The sequence below is a fragment of the Notamacropus eugenii genome, chromosome 5, assembly GCF_028372415.1.
Source record: "Notamacropus eugenii isolate mMacEug1 chromosome 5, mMacEug1.pri_v2, whole genome shotgun sequence".
Lineage (NCBI taxonomy): Eukaryota > Metazoa > Chordata > Mammalia > Diprotodontia > Macropodidae > Notamacropus > Notamacropus eugenii.
In genome coordinates, this window is record NC_092876.1 from 128,051,596 (window position 1) to 128,073,690 (window position 22,095).

Genomic DNA, 22,095 nt, shown 5'->3' on the forward strand with positions numbered 1-22,095 from the left:
GAGGAACTGAGAGAGAAGCAAAGCCCAGGCCAGACCTAGGAATCCCAGCCTGAAATAGATGAGGGAGAGAAAAGGAGAGCAAAGACGGGAAGAGGAAAGGAAAGAGAAACAGGAGAGACACAGGGAAAGAGAGAAGAAAGAATGGGAGACAGGAGAGACATGGAAGAAAACAGAGCAGAGTGGACAGAGATGGAGGAATGAGGAGAGGGCCAGCAGGGAGCAGCCACATGGGGAGAAGAGGTAGACACAGAAGCACCCTGAAAGGTGAGGACAGAAGGAAAAGAGAAACCTGAAAAGACAGAAAAAGCAAGAAAGTGGCAGGAGTAGAAAGACAGACAGTGAGAGATGAGTTAGGTTTGTGGTGGTTTTTTGGGTTTTTTTTTTTAAGAGAAAGAGCCACAACCTGTGATCAAAGGTAATGTTTTTACAAGAACATAAATAGCAGACTTGAGGCTATAGGCTGCTCCTGTGGCTATTTGGGCAGAAAGAAAACCTAAGAAACACAGTCTTCTTTTATCCAGTCATGGACAAGAACTCTCAAAGGGCATGCTCTGCTGAGGACCTCCCGGCGTTTGGGCCAACCAGCATTACCTCAGACCAAGTCACAACCTGGCTTCTCCTGCTTCTTTCACACTTGGTCTAAAAAACCCCAAATCCTAAATAGACAGACATGTGTTCATTCTCCCACTAAAAACCCCTCAAACTCCCACGCAAGAATGGCGATGGGTCAGTCCATCTTTCACCAAGGCACCACACCCCCTGCCCTTCTACAACATGGGCAAGACCAGCACCAAGCTCTTAGGTGATCTTGTACTGTCATGGCGCCATCCATTCCTGCCCTTACTTGATAACTGATCCCTACTCATACCTCCTGAAGCATTCAGTCCAAATGCCTAGATGTCAGAGCTGGTTTTCAGATGAACCTGAGAACAGAAAATGTCAAAGGCAGAAGGGACCTCAGACCCCAGAATATCAGTAATGGAAGGGATCTTAGAACACAGAATGTCAGGAAATGGAAGAGACTTTAGAACATAGAATGTCAGTAAATGGAAGAGACCTTAGAACATAGAATGTTTGAACTGGGAGGGGCCTTAGAATGGAGAATGTTAGTAAATGGGAAAGATCTTAGACCATAGAATTTCAGAGCTTTTAGAGGCCTTAGAACACAGAACGTCAGAGCTAGGAGGGACTTTAGAACATAGAATGTCAGCAAATGGAAGAGACCATAAAACATGGGTCAGAGATAGGAAGAACCTTAGAACACTAAATGCCAATGATTTCAACCATATAGAATGTCACTGATGGACAGGGCTTGAGAACATAGGATGTCAGAGTTGGAAGGGACCTTACAATATGGATATGTTACAACTAGAAGAGATCATAGAACATAAAAAGTTGAGCCTTAGAATTACAAGGCATCTGAGAAAAAAATGAATGAATGAGAAGAGATATTAGAACAGAGAATACCAGAACTGGAGTAGAATAGTAGTATAGAACATAGCAAGTCAGAGCTGGAAGTAGTCTTAGAACAAAAAACATAGAATGTCAGACTGAGAAGGGATCTTAGAAGTATCGAAGTTAAAATAATTCCTGACAACTCTTTAGCCCTTTATAGTTTACAAATTGTTTCTGCCTCTGTATCTTATTCTATCGTTATAGCCCTGTGAGGGAAGCAGAGAAGGGGTTATTATCCCCATTTTACATGTGGGAAAAATTGAGGTCAAGAGAAGGCTTGAGATTTTTAAAGGTTGGGGAGGAAGTCAGTGGGGAAAGCTCTGGAATCCTGCCCACCAACCCCACCATGCCTGTTGCTTCCAGGCTCCAGTAATAATATGGAGTGCTGGAAACCATGCCGCCATCTTTCTGGAATGTAGTATTATTATTTTTCTCTCTCTCTCCCTACATCCCCCCTCCCCCAGCTTCCCACTGCACAACCTCAGAGAAAGCCCTGGGCCCCACCAGGGTAGAAATATGGGGTGGGGGGAAGAGGTGGGGAAAACAGCCAATCTTCCCAGGATATAGGATGCATCCTGAGACTATCCCAGCATGCTCTCTCTCTCACCTTCTGGAGCTTCTCTAAAACCTGTAGCCAAGTACTTTGTGTTTTGAATGCTTTTACCTGCTGTGTCCAAGTCAAAAGTTAAGTAACGTGTGAAGAGACAGGAAAAAAGAAAACAGGCCTGGGAGGGAAAGGAAAAGAACAAGAATTCCTCTTAGAGCAACACAGCTCCCCTGTAATTAGCACCAAAAATCTGGCCTCACTTTTTCCCCTCTGCAAGCACTGAGTTTGAACTGGGACATCTGAAGTTAATTATACACTTTCTTCCTTTGGGGGTTTGACCCTGTTTGGTAGGAATTATCCACATACAAAACAATGGCACTATTAAAAAATCGCCCCAAACTGCCAGGTAAAATAGGGTCCTAGTAATATATTAGAATTGAAATGTATAATACTCAAGCTAGAAGGAACCTTGCTTATAGAATGGCCTTGCTGGAAGGGGTTGCAGAATGTTGGAAATGACGGGGTCTTTAGAACACAAAATAATAAAGCCAGAAGGGACCTTACCCTATGTTTTGTTAGAACACAGAAAATGGGACGTTATTGCTGGAAATTAGAAGAGACCAGAGAACATGGCATGTTAGAGATAGAAGGGAACTTAAAACATAGAATATTAGAACTGGGAGGAACCTTGGAGCACAGAATATTAAGACTGAGAAAGCCCTTAGGAATACAGTGACCTTTAAACACCCCCGTGACTCCCTGTCACCTCCAGGATCAAATGTGAAATCCTCTGTTTGATTTTTAAAACTCTTTATCACCTGATCACATGCTAGCTTTCCAATCTCCTTTATATTTTGTACATCTCCCATGCACTTTGTGATCCAGTGATTCTGATCTCCTTATATTACTCAATCAAGACCTTCCATCTCCAGACTTAGGTGCCTGGAATGCTCTTCCTCCTCATCTCAGACCTCCTGGCTTCCTTTAAGTCTCAGCTCAAGTCTCAATTTAAAGAAGCCTTTGAAAGAAGCCTTTCAAGCCCCCTCTTCCCACTGAGATTACCTCCAATTTATCCAGTGTGTGTATAAATTAATATTCATTCATTTGGCAAGCATTTCTTAAACTAAGTGCAAGGCACTATGCCAGACTCTAGGGAAATGAAGACAAAACCATCTCTGCCTTGAAGGTGCTTACATTCTACTGAGTGCCACTATTAGGAAGGTTTTAAGCACAGACAGATGTACTGTGTCTGTCATCCAAGGACCAGCCTTAACAAGGAATAACAATTCACAATTTTGTAGTGCTTTAAGGTTTACAAAATACTTTTCTCAAAAAACTTAGGAAGAGAGGTGGTACAAACATCATTAACACTCCACCCCCACCCCATTTTCTTTTTTCTCTTGGTGGAGGTCCAGTCATTCCTAAAACCTGAGAATATAGAGGAGTAGTGATTTGTGCTGTACTCCCATGCACACAATTACAGAAGTTTTAAAGACATGCTTTTAAAAAATATATTCATTTTATTTATTTTTAATCTTCTACAATCACTACCATAAAACTTAAGAGTTTTTTCCCCCTCCCTCCCCAAGATGGCACACAATTCTATGTGGGATCTACATATACTTTCCTATTGAATACATTTTCAATATAGTCATGCAGTGTAGAAGAACTAAAATAAATGGGAGAAATCATAGAACAAACTAAAACATAATACATACACACACACACACACACACACACACACACACACACACACACACAAATAATCTGCTACATTCTGCAATTGAATTCCATAGTTCTTTCTCTGAATGTGGAAGGCATTTTGCCTTAGAAGACCATTGGGAATTTTTTTTTTTTAATGTCCTTGTATTGCTATGAAGATCCAAGTCTACCAGAAAAAACTCTCACACACTGAGGTCATTGCTGTGCACAAAGTTCTCCTGGTTCTGCTCCTTTCATACACCATCAGATCATATAAGTCTTTCCAGGCCTCTCTGAAATCTTCCTGTTCATCATTTCTTATAGCATAATAGTATTCCATTACATTCATATACCATAACTTATTCAGTCGTTTCCCAACTGATGGGCATCCCCTTGATTTCCAGTTCTTGGCCACCACATAGAATGCTGCTATAAATAATTTTGTACATGTGGGACCCTTTCCCATTTTTATGATCTCTTGGGGATACAGTCCTAGAAGCGATATTGCTGGGTCACAGGGTATGCACATTTTTGTAGTCCTTTGGAAATAGTTCCAAACCACTCTCCAGAATGGTTGAATAAGCTCACAGCTCCACCAACAATGAATTAGTGTTCCAATTCTCCCACATCCTCTCCAACATTTATCATTTTCCTGTTCTGTCATGTTTGCCAATCTAATAGGTGTGATGTGGTACCTCAGAGTTGTTTTGATTTGCAAATCTCTAATCAAAAGTGATTTAGAGCATTTGTTCATATGATTATAGATGTCTTTAATTTCTTCCTCTGAAAATTGCCTGTTCATATCCTTTGACCATTTATCAATTGGGGTAAAGACATGCTTTTCAGAAAGGAAACTATGGTGTAGTGGACAGAGAGCCATCCTTAGAGCCCCAACAGGAGACTTGCCTCTGACACCTCCTGGCTGACCTTGAAAGAGTTGCTTGTCTTGCCACTGGACTTGGATGACTGGAGGAGAGAATAAGGCAGCTCACAGATGACTTTGCAGCTTTTCCTATTTAAATCCAATTCACATCATCACCCTTGGGATGTTACTGGTACTTTTCCAGAACAGAGGATGAACAAGTACAACATGAAGATGCTTCTTAGTATTCCTTCCTTTAGATATCAGCTAAAATCCCTTCCCCACCCCCTCTTAATTCTAGTACCTTCCCTTTTATTAGTAAAGTCCTGTTTGTTCTTTATATAGTTTATATACGTGTATCTGCTTATTGCCTCCCCATAAGCTCCTTGAGGGCAGAGTTTATCTTTTACCTTTCTCTACATCCAATGCTTAGCACAATTTCTGATACGTGGTAGGTGCTTATTAAATTTTTACTGATTGATTAATTAGTACTCTAGACTAGAGATGCCAGACTCACAGCCAGCAAAACTGCCAGAACCAAATTGAAATATTACTGGAAAATGTTTAACAAAATAAATAAAAATGCAATACAGCACAGTTAATGCTAATTTGTGATTTTCTAAGTTAATATGTGGCCTGGGGTCAGTTCTGTTTGAAAGTTGTTCTAGGTAATTCTAAAACTTTTAAAGAGAAAGTACTAGTCTACATTGGTAGAAGGATTTTCCTCACCTGGAAGTTCCCCATCCCAATGAAGTCCTAGAGGCTCAGTCACTATCCTTGAAGTAGAGTATCCATGAAACATGGTCCAAGCCCCACCCCCTCCAGACTATGGACTCCTAGCGAGGTTGTTTGATTGGGGGTGTAGGTGTGGGGCAGGGGGAGAAGAACAGAGGTTGGTTCCCCAAAGGATCATTATCTCTCTTTGATTCATTGCCCTCACCTGTAATTATTTCCAAAAAATCTTCTATATTATACCCACAATATAGATTATGTCAGGGTTTCCCCAGAAGGGTGCAACAGGGTCACCAGCTCACCTAAAAGTATTCAAGATAATAATATGAGGTATTTACCCCACAGGAAGATGCAAAAACCTCACAGAAGCCTGTAAACGAAAAAACTACATCAAGCATGCAAACAACTCATCTGCTATCCCCAAATGGAAATTGAACTTGGGAGTTACCATGGGAGTAACTGACATTCTGGTGAGTCCCCACCCCAAGGCTCACACTTTTAGTGTTGCTTACCTAGCAATTCTTTTCCCAGTGGATGTGCACTGACCAGGCAACTCACAGTGCGGGGGAGCGGGGCGGTGTTGACAAAGCCCACAAAGGTCACCCTCCTCACCCAACTTGATTAGCTCATCTTGATTACTCTTTTATCTAAAGAAGAACATTGTTGATAAGATCTCCTCCCTGTAGGAAGGCTGGTGGCCAAACATTTGGACTAAGGACCTTGAACTTGAGGCAGCCTCCAGGGCTGGAACTCCTCTTTTTGGATGAATGAGTAGAATGTATTTATTTCTGCAGTTTGCTACTCACTAGGCAGTGTAGTAAATAGAGGGCCTAACGTGATGTCAAAATGCACCAAATTTCACAAAGCTATCTTAGATACTTAATTAGTTGTGTGATCTTGGGCATGTTGCTTAACACGGATCAATCCGTAAGATGGGCCTACCTAACAGGATCATTACGCAGATCAAATGAGATAATATATGTAACGTGATTTGCAAACCTTAAGGAACTGTATTAAAAGTTAGCTAGTACTAATACTATATTAAAAATATATTAATTATGTATTCAATGATTATAGTTATGTGGTAATAATATAATTATATAATAACAGTGCTATAGTAAAATTCACTATGATGATGATAATGTCCTGAGATGTTGCCTTTGTTTGCAGGGTTCCAAGAGGAGAAATTAAGATTTTTCTTTTATCTACAGTGCCTAGGACATAGTAGATGTTTAACAAATATTTATTGACTGATTAATTCCTGGGAGTGGGGACTGTCCAACTTCACAGTTTCCCTCCCTCTCCCAACTCCCCAACACTCTCTCTCTCTCTCTCTCTCTCTCACACACACACACACACACACACACACACACACACACACACACACACACACACACACACAGACACACACACACCTACCTCTGTGGTACTTTATCTTCTGAACAGAGAAAGATAAAAAAGAAGTTCCCAAAGAAAAACGTCCATGCTCTTGAGACCCAACCAGCCAATCACCTTGGAAATAACACCACATCCTGGGGTCCAATTAGCAAGGTGCCAGTGGGCATGCCCAGGGACTCTCCAATCCCTCTCTCTCTTCCCTTTACAGAATAAAAAGTAAACTTTATAGGGCAGGACATTAATGAAAACAGTGATCTGGAAATAATTTGGTTCCTTTGTCATTAATCTTCTTTAAATTAATTTTTTTAATTAACAAAAATCTTTTCCTCTCACATGGGGGAAAACCCCCTTAAAACAAATATGCACAGATTCACACATTGGTCACATCCAAAAAATATATGTCTCATTCTGTAAAGTGAGTCCATCACTTCTTTCTGAGGAAATGGATAGCTTGCTGCATCATTGTCTTTTGGAGCACTGCACTGCATCCAGCACGGCTCTGAAGTTTTACAAAGCTGTTTGTCTTTACAGTGTTTTTATTAAATCACTCCTCTCTTTTCACTCTGCATCAATTCATACAAGTCTTCCCAGGTTTCACTAAAACCATCCCTTTCATTATTTTTTATAGTAAAATAAAATTTCATCATATTCATGTGCCATAACTTGTTCTCACTATTCTTTATTTTTAAAATTATTTTCTTTCATTAAATATTTCCTATTTTTATATGAAAAATTTAACAATCTTTTTTTAAAATTAACATTTCCAAACTCTATCACTCCTTTCTATTTCTTCCCCATCCTTGAAAAGGCAAGCAACTTGATTTTGATTATACATGTGAGGTCACGCAAAACATTTCTACAGTAGCCATATTGCAAAAGAAAACACCAACAAAATCATAAAATATATATATTTTTAAAATGTGCTTCAGTCTGTATTCAGAGTTCATCAGTTCTCTCTCTGGCGGTGGATAGCATTTTTTTCTTCATGGCTCCTTAGGGAATGATCTTGGATCATTGTCTTGATTAAAACTGCTAAATTCATCACAGTTGATCATCATTACAATGTTGCTGTTACTGTGTCCCGTGTTCTTCTGGTTCTGCTCTCTTCACTTTGCATGAGTTCAGTCTTCCCAGATTTCTCTGAATTCTTCTCATCATTCCTTATAGCACAATAGTGTTCCATCATGGAGGCAGCTTCATGATACAGTGGATAGAGTGCTGGTCCTGAAGTCAGAAAGACTCATCTTCTTGAGTTCAAATCTGGCCTCAGATACTTACTAGCTTTGTGACCCTAGGTGAGTCACTTAACCTTGTTTGCCTCAGTTTCTTACCTGTAAAATGAATTGGAGAAAGAAATGGCAAACTACTTTAGTATCTTTGCTAAGAAAACCCAAATGGGGTCATGAAAAGATGGACAAAACTGAACAACAAAATTCCATCACAATCATATGCCACAATTTGTTCAACCATCCCCCAATTATCCCCTCAATTTCCAATTTCCAATTCTTTGCCACTGCAAAAAGAGCTACTATAATAAATAGGTCCTTTTCCCTTTTCTTTGATCTCTTTGGGATACAGAGCCAGTAGTGGCATTATTGGATTAAAAAATATGCATAGTTTTCTAGCTCTTTGGGCAATGTTCCAAATTGCTCTCCAGAATGGTTGGACTACTGACAACTACCAACAGAACATTCATGTCCTCATTTTTTCTATATTCCCTCCAGCATTTCTCATTTTCTTTATCTATGTTAGCCAATCTGAAGGTATGAGGTGGTATCTCAGGGCTGTTTTAATTTGCATTTCTATAATGAATAGTGATTTAGAGCATTTTTTTTCATGTGACTCAATTGACTTTGATTTCTTCTGAAAACTGCCTGTTCATTTTCTTTGACCATTTATCAACTGGGGAACGGCTCTTATTTTTATAAATTTGTCTCAGTTCCCTATATATTTGAAAAGTGAGGCTTTTATCAGGGAAACTTACTGCAAAAATTTTCCCACTTTTCTGTTTTCCTTCTAATTTTGACATTAGTTTTGCTTGTGCAAAAGCTTTTTAACTTTATGTAATCAAAATGATCTATTTTACTTCTCATAATTCCATCTATTCCCTTATCCATAAATCCGACAGGTACATTTTTATGCTCCCTTAGTTTACTTATGATATTACTGCTTATGACTAAATCATTTGTTCATTTTGACCTCATCTTAGTATACAGTGTGAGATATTCACTTATGGCTAGTTTCTGGCAAACTACTTTCCAGTTTTCCCAGCAATTTTTCTGAAATGTTCTGTTCTTGTCCAAAAAACTTGGGTCTCTGGGTTTATCAAACACTAGATTGCTATGGCCATTTACTGCTGTGTGTTGTACCTACTCTTATTTCACGAATCTACCGCTCTATTTCTTTTAGCCAGTACCAGATTGTTTTGATGACTACTACTTTGTAAAATAGTTTGAAATCTGGAACTCCTAGGTCACCTTCCTTAACATTTTTTTCATTGATTTCCTTGATATTTTTTACCTTTTATTCTTCCAGATTTTTTTTCTAGCTCTGTGAAATAATCCTTTGTTCATTTGAATAAGTAAATTAACTTAGGAGAATTATCATTTTTATTCCATTGACTGAGCCTATCCATGAGCAATTGATATTTGTCCAGTGGTTTAGATCTGCCTTTATTTGTGTGAAAAGTGTTTTGTAATTGTGTTCATATAATCTCTGTCTTGGCGAGTAGACTCCTTAGTATTTCATACTGTCTGAAGTTATTTTAAATGGAATTTCTCTATCTCTTCCTAATGAACTTTATTGGTACTATATAGAAATGTTGATGACTTATGTGGGTTTGTTTTATATCCTCTAATTTTGCTGAAGTTGTTAATTATATCAACTAGTTTTATTACTTGATTTTCTACAGTTGTCTAAGTATACTATTATACCATCTGCAAAGAATGATGGTTTTGTTTCCTCATTGTCCATTTTTATCATTTCAATTTCTTTTTCTTGTCTTATTGCTATAGCATTTTATTATCTTATTGCTAGCATTTCTAGTACAATATTGAATAATAACAGTGATAGTGGAACATTCTTGCTTGACTCTCTGATCTTATTGGGAAAGATTCAAGTGTATCCCCATTACAGATAATGCTTGCTCTTGGTTTTAGATAGGTAGTACTTTATCATTTTTAAAAAGGCTGCATTGATTCCTATGGTTTCTAGTGTTTTTAATAAGAATGGGTGCTGTATTTTGTCAAAAGCTTTTTTTCTGCATCTATTGATATAGTCATATGGTTTTTGGTTTTTTGTTATTGATATGGTCAGTTATGATAGTTTTCCTAATATTGAACCAGTCCTGCATTCCTGGTATAGATCCTGCCTGACCATTTACTGCTGTAATCTCAATCGTATTTTATTTAAAATTTTTGCATTGATACTCATTAAGGAAATTGGTTTATAGTTTTCGTTCTGTTTTTGCTCTCCTTGGTTTAGGTATCAAAACCATATTTGTGTCATAAACAAATTTGGTAGGACTCCTTTATCTATTTTTCAAATAGTTTATATAATATTGGGATTAATTGTTCCTTAAATGTTTGGCAAAATTCACTTGTAAATCCATCTGGTCCTGGGGATTTTTTCTTAGGTAGCTTGTTCAATTTCTTTTTTTTAGAATAGAGTTATTTAAGTATTCTATTTCCTTGTTTTGTAATGTAGGTAGTTTGTATTTTTGTTAATATTCATCCATTTCACTTAGATTGTCAGTTTTAATGGTATGTAGTATTAAGCAAAATAACTCCTAATAATTAATTTCATCTTCATTGGTGGTGCATTCACTCTTTTCATTTTTGATACTGGTAATTTGGTTTTCTTTCCTTTTAAAAATCAATTTAACCAATAGGTTAAGTATTTTATTGTTGCTTTTTATTTATTATTTCAAAATTTTTTTACTTTAAATTTTATTAATCTCTCCTTTGAATTTCTGGATTTCTATTTTGGTGCTTAGGAATTTTAATTTGTTAATTTGTTTAATGTTCTTTTCCTATTTTCAATTTGTTATTTTTCTATTTTTTGCATGACCAATTCATTGATCTGTTCTTTTTCTCTTTTACTGATGTACATTTCCCTTAAGTACCACTTTGGCTACATCCCACAAATTTTGTCTCTTTGTTGACCCTCTTTAATGAAATTATTGACTGTTTCTATGATTTATTCTTCGACCCACTCATTCTTTTGTTATTGTGTAGTGATGTCCAACTCTTTGTGACCCCATGAACCATAGCATGCCAAGAACTTCTATCCTCTGCTGTCTCCCAAAATCTAAGCTCATCTTCATTGTTTCTGTGACATTATCTATCCATGTCATCCTCTACCATTCCCTTCTCCTTTTGTTTTTAATCTTTCCCAGCATCAGGGTTGGGTTTTTTTCTCCCAATGAGTCCTGTCTTCTTGTTATGTGGCTAAAGTATTAAAGTTTCAGATTCAGTATTTGTCCTTCCAAATAGTCAATTAATTTCTTTAAGTATTAATTGATCTGACCTCCTTGCTATCCAAAGCACTCTTAAAAGTCTTCTCCAGCATCACGGTTCGAAATTATAGATTCTGAAGAGCTCAGTTTTCCTTATAATCCAACTCTTACAGCCATATATTACTACTGGACAAACCACAGCTTTAACTATGCAGATCTTTGTTGGCAAGGTGATGTCTCCGTCTTTTAATATGCTGTTCAAATTTGCCACAATTTTCCTTCCAAGTAGCAAGTGTCTTAATTTCATGGCTACAGTCACCATCTGCAGTGATCTTTGAGTCCAAGAATATAAAATCTTACACTGCTTCCATTTCTTCTCTGTCTATTTGCCAGGATGTGATGGGACTGGTTGCCATGATCTTAGTTGTTATTTTTTTTTAAATATGAAGCTCTGAGCCAACCTTTACACTCTCCCCTTTTACTCTCATTAAGAAGTTTCTTAATTCTTCTTCACTCTCTGCTATCAAAAAGGTATTGTCTGCATATCTGAGATTGTTAATATTTCCCCTGGCAACCTTAATTCTGGCCTATGACTATCCACCTTTGCATTTGCATGATGTGTCCTGCATATAAGTTAAATAGATAAAGTGACAGTACAGCTCTGTCATATTCCTTTTCCAAACTTAAACCAATCACTTGTTCCATGTTTGGTTCTAACTGTTGCTTCTTGATCCACATACAGGTTCCTTAGGAGACAAGTAAGATGATCTAGTATTCCTATCTCTTTGAGGACTTACCATATTTTATTATGTTCCACACAGTTAAAAGCTTTTATATAGTCAATAAAGCAGAAGTAGGTGTTTTTCTGGAATTTTCTTGCTTTCTTCATAATCTGGCTGATGTTGGCAATATGCTGTTTAGTTCTTCTGCCTCTTTGAAAACCAGCCTGTTCTTCTGGTAATTCTCAGTTCGCATATTGTTGAAGCTTAGCTTGCAAAATCTTAAGCATAGCCTTGCTGGTGTGAAATGAACACAATTGTGTGGTAATTTGCACATTTCTTGGCACTGTTCTTCTTTAGGATTAGGACATAAACTGATCTTTTCCTATCCAGTGGCCAGTGTTGAATTTTCCAAATTTGCTGGCATACTGAATGCAGCACTTTAACAGGATTATCTTTTAGGATTTTAAATAGCTCAGCTGGAATTCCATTACCTCCTTGTTGTTAGCAATGCTTTCTAAGGCCAAGTTGACTTCATTCCTCAGGACATCTGGCTCTAGATAATAACCACACCATCCTGGTTATAGGTGATGTTAAGATCTTATATAGGTCTTCTGTATCTTCGTACTATCTCTTCTTAATCTCTTCTACTTCTGTCAAACCCCTACTATTTTTGTCTTTTATCTTGCCCATTTTTACACAAAACATTTTCTTGATATCTTTAATATTCTTGAAGAGATCTTTTGCCTTTCCCCTTCTCGGTTTCCTTTCTTTACTTTGAACTGCTCATTCTTTAGGATTAGATTATTTTGTTTCCAATTAAGTTTAATTTGTGTCTCCATGATCTTTCATTGAGTATAATTTTTATCATATTGTAGTCTGAAAAGGGTGCATTTAATATTTCTGTTTTTCTGCATTTGTTCTGCGGTTTTTATGCCTTAATATATTGTGAAGGTGCCACATACAGCTGAAAAAAAAGATACACTACTTTGTAGTCCTATTCAGTTTTCTCTAGAGGACTATCATATCTAACTTTTCTAAGATTCTATTCATCTCCTAGATTTCTCTGTTACTTATTTTATGTTTCGATTTACATAGCTCTGAGATAGGAAACTTGATATCCCCCAGTAGAATAATTTTATATCCATTTCTTCCTGTAATTCATTTAACTTTTCCTTTAAGAATTTGGATGCTATGCCATTTCATGCATATATGTTTAGAATTAATATTACTCTATTACTCTATTGTCTACATCTTTTAGCAAGATACAGTTTCCCTGATTATCTCTTTTAATTATGTCTATTTTTGTTTTTGCTTTGTCTGAGATCCTGACTGCTAACCCCGCTTTTTTTTTTTAACCATAGCTGAAGCATAATAGATTCTACTCCAGCCTCTTATTTTAACTCTATGTGTGGGTGTCTCTCAAGTGTGTGTTTTTGTTAATAGCATACTGTTGGATTTTGTTTTCTAATCCACTTTGCTATTCATTTACATTTTACGTGTGAGTTCATCCCATTTATTATGATTATTAACTATGCATTTTCCTTCATCCTATTTTCTTCTGTTGTTTTTCTCTGTCTTTTTATCCTGTCCCCTCCTCTAAAGTCTGTTTTGCTTCTGAACACAGCCTTCTTTTACTTGTTCTCCCTTTTATCCCACCCCTGGCCCTTTTCTCTTTATCCCCATCCCCTTCTACTTCCCTGTTGGGTAAGATAGATTTCTATACCCAGTTGAGTGTGTGTGTGTGTGTGTGTGTGTGTGTGTGTGTGTATTTTTTCTCTCAAAACAGAGAAAGAAAATTATAGACCAATTTCCCCAATGAATATACATGCAAAAATTTTAAATAAAACATTAGCAAAAAGATTACAGCCACTTAACATGAGAATAATACACTATGGCTATGTAGGATTTATATCAGGAATGGTTCAATATTAGAAAACTATCAGTATAAGTAATTGACTATATCAACAACAAAACTTCCATATGATTACCTCAATAGATGCAGAAAAAGCTTTTGACAAAATACATCTATTCCTATTAAAAACACTAGAGAGCACTGGAATAAATGGAGTCTTCCATAAAAAGATAAACAGCATCTACCTAAAACCATCAGCAAGCATTCTATGTAATGAGCATAAGCCAGAAGCATTACCAGTAAGATCGGGGGTGAAATAAGGATGTCCATTATCACCCCTGTTATTCAACATGGTAACAGAAACATTGGCTTTAGCAATAAGAGAAGACAAAAGGGAAGAAATTAGAATAGGCAAAGAAGAAACAAAGCTATCGCTCTTGCAGATGATATGATGATATACTTAGAGAATCCTAGAGAATCAAGTAAAAAACTACTTGAAATAATAAAGCTTATTTATTTAGCAAAGTTGCAGGATATAAAGTAAGCACACATAAATCACTGGCATTTATACGTATTACTAACAAAGCCCAATAGCAAGAGATAGAAAGAGAAATTCCATTTAAAGTTACTGTAGATATTGTTAAATATTTGGGAATCTCCCTGCCAAAACAAGCCCAGGAGCTATGTGAACACAATTACAAAACATTTTTCACACAAATAAAGTCAAATCCAAATAATTGGAAAAACATCAGTTGCTCATGGGTAGGCCAAGCTAAAATAATAAAAATGACAATTTTTACCTAAATTAATTTGCTTATTCAGTGCCTTACCAATCAAACTGCCAAAAATTTATTTTATAGAGCTAGAAAAAATAATAACAAAATTCATCTGGAAGAACACAAGGTCCAGAATATCAAGGGAATTAATGAAAAAAAAATGCTAGGGAAGGTGTCCTAGCCATACTAGATCTAAAATTGTATTATAAAGCAGCAATCATCAAAACTTCTTGGTACTGACTAAGAAACAGAGTGGTAGATCAGTGGAATAGGTTAGGTCAATGACTATAGTAATATACTATTTGATAAATCCAAAGGCTCTAGCTTCTGGGGTAAGAACTCACTATTTGACAAAAACTTTTGGGAAAACTGGGAAATAGTATGGCAGAAACTAGGTATAAAGCAACATTTTAAATCATATACCAAAATAAAGTCAAAATGGGAACACAACTTAAATATAAAGGCTGATACTATAAGCAACCTGGGAGAGCAAGGAATAGTTTACCTGTCACATTTTTGGAGTATTTTTTTGTATGCCTATAGATAACTTTAATTTCCTTATCTGAAAACTGTGCTCCATGTTATTTGAATGGGTTCTTTCTTGCTGCTTGAAGTATTTTCTCTTTGACCTGGGACCTCTGGAATTTAGCTATAATATTTCTGAGTGTTTTCATTTTGTCATTTCTTTCAGGTGATGATCAATGGACTCTTTCCATTTTCATTTTACCCTCATTCTAGAATACTGGGGAAGTGTTCCATGAAAATTTCTTGAATGATGATATCTAGGATCTTTTTTTGATCATGGCTTTCAGGTAGTTCAATAATTCTTAAGTTATCTCAATCTCTTTCACAGATCAATTGTTTTTTCAATGAGATATTTCACATTTTCTCCTATTTTTTTCATTCTTTTGACTATTTTATTGTTTTTTGATGTCTCTTGAAAGTCATTAACTTCTCCTTGCTGAATTCTAATTTTTAAAGAATTATTTTCTTAAGTGGATTTTTATGTTTTTCATTTGGCCAATTCTGTTTTTAAGTTGTTATTTTCTTCAGTATTTTTTGCACCTCTTTTGCTATAATGTTAATTGTCTTTTCATCATTTTCTTCCTTTGCTCTTATTTATTTACCTAATTATTTCTCTACCGCTCTTACTGGTTTTTAAAATAATTTTTTACCTTTTCAAGGAATTCTTGTTTGACTTGTGTCCAATTCACATTTGTCTTAAAGGTTTTTCTTGGAGCTATTTTTAACTTCATTACCTTCTTCTGATTTTGTGTCTTGATCTTCTCTGTCACTGTAGTAACTTTTTGTGATCAGAGTCTTTATTGATTGCCTATTTTTCTACCCCATTTCTTGATTTTGAACTTTTCGTTGGGCTCTGTTCCCATCATGGAGGGGAAAGGGCACTATCCCAAACTTCAGACTCTGTCACACTGCTCTTTTCAGAGCCATTTATGGGGGGGTTAGAAGTTTCTGGTGCTTCCAAGGTGGTGTGATCTGGGGAGAAATGTTGTCACTGCTTTGCTGGTCCACACTTTGATCCTTACCCAGGAAGGGTCTCTGAGCCCTTGGGATTGAACTGATATTGCTTCTCTGGGCCCCTGTTCCTTCTTGAGCAAAAGTGCTCCTCTCTGCCATTGAACCGTGTTCAATAACCAGCAGTGGGTATCGGCAATAGAACTGCCAAATGGTATCTGGTCCTATGTCCAGCACCAACAAAGGGGTACCCTGTAATCTCTTTCTGACCATTTGCCAGGTCTCCTTACCATCTCTGGATTGAGAGCTCCCAAAGTTGCTGCTGGTTCTGTCACCACCACCTCATCCCATCACTCATGTTTCATCCACATGGTCTCCAGGCCATCCTGCATTCCCGTGTCAAAGATTTCTCTTTACAACCTCCTATGTTGTCTTAGGCTAGAAGAATGTCTCACTGAACTTTTGTTGGTTCTGCCATTCCAGAATTCAATCTGAGTCATTCTTTTAAAGGGGAATGTTGGGAGAGCTCGGCTGAGTGCTTTCTCTACTCTGCAATCTTGACTCTGCCCCCAGAAGTACCCTCGTTAGTCTTTTAAAAAAGTGTTATTGATACATTTTGTCTTTCCATCCTAGTTATTTAGTAGTTGCCATTGAGGCCCCTTCCAACTCTCAAATTCTATGATTTCCCCCTTTGCTCGGGGTCAGGGCCCGAGCCCCCTGGATCCCCCTGACCCATGGGCTTCTAATCTGTGGGCCCTGAAGGAAGGAGACCGGAGACAAGATGATCCAGGCAACAACAACTCTTTATTCAGCTGAGGGTTAGGGTTTATAAAGGCTGTGTCCACCAATCACATACATGCTGAGCTCATCACATTACTTCACCATCTCATGACTATTCCACATCCTTACACCCGCAGTAAGGAAGGAAGCTTATCTTGTTCCTGCAGCTAGTTCCTGGGTTCCCAGGCTCACTTGTAACTTTACTGTACAGGACATCAGTATCTGCAGGAACATCAGGTTCCAGGGTCACACAGAGCTTCTGCCAGGGTGTGCGTCAGCACCGTTCCCACGGGAACAGGCTTTGCCTCTGACTTGCACCCCCTGGGACCCTCTGGGCCCCTTACACCCCTTGTACTCCTACCTAAACTTTCTCTGTGATAAAGTAAAACAATTAAGCAAAAAACATCCAACACAGACTGTCACTTAACAGTATAAATGGTAGTCTGTTCAAATGGTCTCTTAGTTTTCATTTACATTGTGTGGCTTTTTTAGCTTTAGCAGGATAAGTATAAACTTTCCCCTTCTCTTTTTCACAGTTTGAAAGAAAAAAGAAGTAGCCCCTCTTTTATTCAACTCCACTTGCTATCCTATTGAAAACCACTGGGTACCCAACTTGCTGGCTTTTGAAATCTGAGCTCCCTCTGGCATCCTTCATCTTGCAGCTAGCTGTCTGCTGTGTTAGCTTGGGCATCTTCACAGAAGGTAGTCAGAGCCGTGTTTATAACATCAGAACCCCAAGGTCACATCGATAGGAAGTAGCAGAGCCTCTTGCCAAACGCAGCATCTGTACTGCCAACAATTCTTGCTCCCATTTTACAGATGAGAGCATAGCCTTAGGGAAGGGAAGTGGTTAGCCTCAGGTCACACAAAAGAGTAAATTAAATAGCCTATATTACAAACCCTGATACCCATGCTCCAAGTGCAATACTTTGTCAACCGAACAACAGGAAATTTCTAACTTAGTGTAGTGGGAAGAACACTGAAGCTGAAATTAAAATCCTGGATTTGAGGGATTGATGGCTCTCGGTAACAGTGCTAGAGACTGGGCAGTCAGGGGGAGGGCTGGTTCTGGGCAAAATAAAGCAAAAACTCACCTGTCAAAGCCCATAGTCATTTTAGGGGGCAGAGAACACAAATTCTTTAGAATTACTTTTCAATGAGCAAAATTCCATTTTTAAATTTCAGTTTTCACTCAGGTTTGCTTCCAGTGTCCTTGGGAGACAAGTTAGTAGATTGCTTTCCTCTGTTTCTCTTTTTCACTACTCGCTTCCTCTCCTTCCTTCCATCAGAGGTAGAGAAAGAGGAACTTGTCATATGCCTTTTAGCTAGGGGGTGCCTGCAGAAAGCTGGTTGTTAAATTTTCAGTGTGAATATTTATATGTCAGCAATCATCAAACATCACAAATCAGGGCTTGATTTATTATTTTAGTGATTGTCTAAACTTAAGAAAAAGATGGAGAAAGTGTTATTTAATGCAATTTTAATAATTTCAAAAATTAAAACATTTAAGTTTAAAAATTAATATTTAATAAATTTAATCACATGAACATCCTTCCCACTCATCCCCCTGCTCCTGCCCTGAGCCAGTTGTTAAATATTTATGATCATACCACTGCTTTTAGACCCTTTACTCCCGAAACAAACTTGGTATTTCAAAAGAGACAGAAGCAGGCCTTCTACCCTGTCAAGGTCAATATAGATATCATACGCTTTTATCAAGTCAAAGGTTCCAAGGGAACAATTATAGTGGAAAGAAAAATAGGGGACAGAAGGGAAAGAGGGGAAGAGAAACACGGAAAGGAGGAATAAATTCAGCTACAAACTCACTGTTCCTTGGCCTGAATAAGAAGGACCAAAAATGGCTAAGAGGGAGCTGAATGCCAAAGAGAGAAACAGTAGGGGCTTCTCTTGCTTCCATCAGGAACTCAAGTCACCAGGCGAGCCAGAGCCCAGCTGGAGAAAAAGCTGGGATCATCACTCAGCTGCTATCAATGGTCCACTTTATAAAGACTATGGGGAATGGGAGGGGAGCTGCAGGTCTCTGATACTACTGAGATTTTCAAAAATAAGAAAGAAAAAGGAATCTGCAGGTAGCAAGTCAATGAGGTTGATGCTAATTCTTGACAAAGATTAGTGAACATTTCACTAAAGGGTTAATTTGTGAGCATCTAGGAAAGAAAGTGGAGATTTCCAAGAACCAACACGGCTCTGTTAAAAACAATAGTCTGCCAAACTAATCTTGTTTCTATTTTTTTACAGGGATCCTAGGGACATACTGAAGGTGCTGTTTATCTAGATTTTATTGATTTTATTTTACCTGTTATTCTTGTGGATAAGATGGAGAAAAATGGGCTAGAACATAGTTCGGTGAGGTGGATTTAGACCTGTGGGAATGACCATCCCTCAAGAGTAGCCACTGATAGTTGGAGGTCAGCTTGGATGGAGATCTTCAGTGGAGTGCCTTAGAAGTCTGTGCTTGTCTTTATGCTACTTAATTTTTTTTATCAATGATTTGGATGAGGACATTAGATGGCATATTTCTCAGATTCGAAGATAACGCAATGCTAGAAAGTATACACTGGATGACAGTCAGAATCCAAAAGAAAAAAAGCTCAACAGGCTGGCTCTGAAGTCAGAAGACCTGGGTTCAAATCCTACCTCATATGCTTATTTGCTATCAGGGTGACTTTAGTCAAGCAACTTAACTTCCCTGGGCTTTCGCTCCTTCAGCAGTACAACGAGGGGTTGGACCAGATGTCTCTTCCATCTCTAGATCTTTGGTCGCATGAGCTCCAGCCAAATCTGATCAGATAACATTCAATAAAGATAAATATGTTTGGGTTCCAAAAATTTGCTTCACAAGTATAATATGGGACATATGGCCAGACATCGGTTCATCAAAAAAAAAAAAAAAAGGTAAGAATTTGGGATTTCTAGGGGACCACAAGCCCAAAATCAGTTAATAATATGATATGGCAACAACAAAAAAGACTTACAGTACCTTAACTCCCCAGTACTATGGGTAGTACAGGATGTTACAGCACCACCTCGTTCTGCCCATATCTGAGAGTTGTACTCAGTCCTGGGCCCCACACTTTAGGGAGGTCACTGGTAAATGAGAGGGTGTCCAGAGAAGGCCAGCCAGGATGAAGGGTCTCAAGATGCTTCCTGTGAGGATGGGCTGAACATTGTGTGGGTGTGGAGCTGAGAAGAGATGCCTTACCTGGAGATGTATTTGTGTTAGAGTATTTGCAAGGCTGTTGAATGGAAGAGAAATGAGATTGCTTCTGCTTGGCCCCCAGGGACAGTTGCAGGAGCAGGGAGTGCAGAGAGGAAGATTTGGGCTGGACAGAGACTGGGATGGGAATGCTCTTTAACATTCTGAGCTGCCTTGGCAGGAAGTGAGCAGATCCCCTTCCCTGGGCTTTTAACCCCAACCTTGCCACCACCTCACTGTGTAATTGTAGGCAAGTCACCTGGGATTTGGTCTCTTCATCTGTAACACGAGGGGATTAGATTTCTGAGTTATCTCCCAGATCTCAGACTCTACTGTTCCAGGGTCATCAGAGCCTGACTGTTTGGCACCTTATACTCCTTGGAGCCCTTTCACCCCACTCTGCCCCCTGGGCCTCCCTCCCCACAGCCACCTCAGGGACTCAGAGATGAGAATGGTCACCCTGATGGTGGCAAGCAGTGTAATCCAGAGGGAGGAGGCCTGGCTCCAGGACCAGAGCGCCTGGGTTGGCATCTTGCCTCTGATTCATGCTTCATCTAGGATCCTGAATAAGTTTCCTCGTCTGTAAACATAAGAAGGGATCAGCCTTTGAGTTTACCTCTCACTCCATCTATGCCCTTGCCCTTCCATTGGATTAGTTTGTGGTTCATGCAGTGCTTTCAATCTCATTTAATTTGATCTTCATGATAACGTAGACTGAGGTTCTTGAGAGACTTTCTTTTGCCTCTTTTTGTATCCCCAGCACTTAGCACAATGCCTAGCACATAGAAGGTACTTAATAAATGTTTACTGACTGATTGAGATAGGGATTAAGACACCCATTGGACAGAGGAGGACACTGAGGCACAGAGTTTGGAAGAAGCTTGTCCAAAGTTGAGTCGCCAGGGCTGTAAAATCATTTTCCCATAGTCTCAGAGAGGCAGTGAGCTCTTAAAGACAGGAGTTACTTCTGCACTGTCTCCCCCCACCCCATCCCCAGACTATCTGAGCACAAGCTTGAGGTGTGTGTGTTGGGGGGCGGGTAGAGGGGAATGATGTCAGATGTGTTGCATGAGGAGGAGGAGAAATTGGGGGAGGGGGAGACAGGCAAAAAGTATGTCCTAAATGGGCCCAGCCCTACATATGAAGTGCTGGTAATGGTGACCAGAGTGTGTGTCCTGTTGGGAGGTGTCTGCACCAGATGACGTCAGGACAACAGTTTCCATCATGTAACTGCCCAGAGCTAAGGTCATTTCAAAAAATAGTCCTGCCTCCTCCTTCCTTTTGGCTCTGAAAGAGCTTATGAGAGTCACTAAATCACCAACTGGAGAGGGCCTCAGCCATACTGGTTGGGCTGCCTCCAGCCCTGGTTCCTCAAGACCAGTGTCCAGCCCAGCAAATCCACCCTCTTGGCCTCTCCCCAGTCCTGAACCTGGGCAGACCAGTCCCTCTTCTGGGTGAACAGGGTTTTCTGACCCTGCCCATAAGCATGACATGATTATTTTTAGGGGGTCAGAAGCTCTGCAGAGGGTCTTACTGAAAGAGGCAGATCTCTCTTTTATTTAACTGATGCACTGATGGATCAGGGGTCCAAAGACCTCGATTCTTGTCCTAAATGGCTCTTGACTTGCTATGTGACCTTGGTTATGCCCCTTCTCTGGACCTGAGTTTCCTTTTTCTCTCCAATGAAGGGATTGGATTAGATGACCCAGAGACCCCTCCTAGCTATGTACCAGTCTGTATTCTGTGGTCCCTTCCAGCTCTGACATTCCCAATATTCTATCCCTAACATTGTACATGCTAAGATCCCTTAGAGCCCTGCTGTCTTCTGATCCGTGTGTAAAGGTCCCTTTGAGCTATGACATAGGACATTCTATATTCTGTGTTCTATGGCCCCTTTCAGTTCCAACAATCTGTTCTAAGTTCCCTTTCAGAACCTGCATTCCCATCCAGGTGGGTCTATTATTATTGACAATGATGGGGACAACCAGTCACTCAGTCAGCAAGCCTTAAGGATTCTGTGGTGTTGGAAGGAGATAAGAGAACAGGAGAAGGAGGAAATACAATGTCTACCCTTGAGAAATTCGTGTCTGGCTGGAGAGACGATTCTGATGCCATGAGCCA

At 38.9% G+C, this 22,095-nt stretch overlaps 1 protein-coding gene across 1 annotated transcript in view; it reads left to right on the top strand.

The window, feature by feature from the left end:
• LOC140507684 (uncharacterized) overlaps positions 1 to 19,607 on the top strand; it is a 24,497-nt gene extending 4,890 nt beyond the window's left edge. The window contains exons 5-6 of the mRNA XM_072615666.1: positions 5,643 to 5,767; positions 19,017 to 19,607. Of these exons, the coding sequence (XP_072471767.1) occupies positions 5,643 to 5,767; positions 19,017 to 19,025 (134 nt within the window). The 3' untranslated portion in view covers positions 19,026 to 19,607. The remainder of the gene's footprint in view (positions 1 to 5,642; positions 5,768 to 19,016) is intronic.
• The last annotated feature ends 2,488 nt before the right edge of the window (positions 19,608 to 22,095 follow it).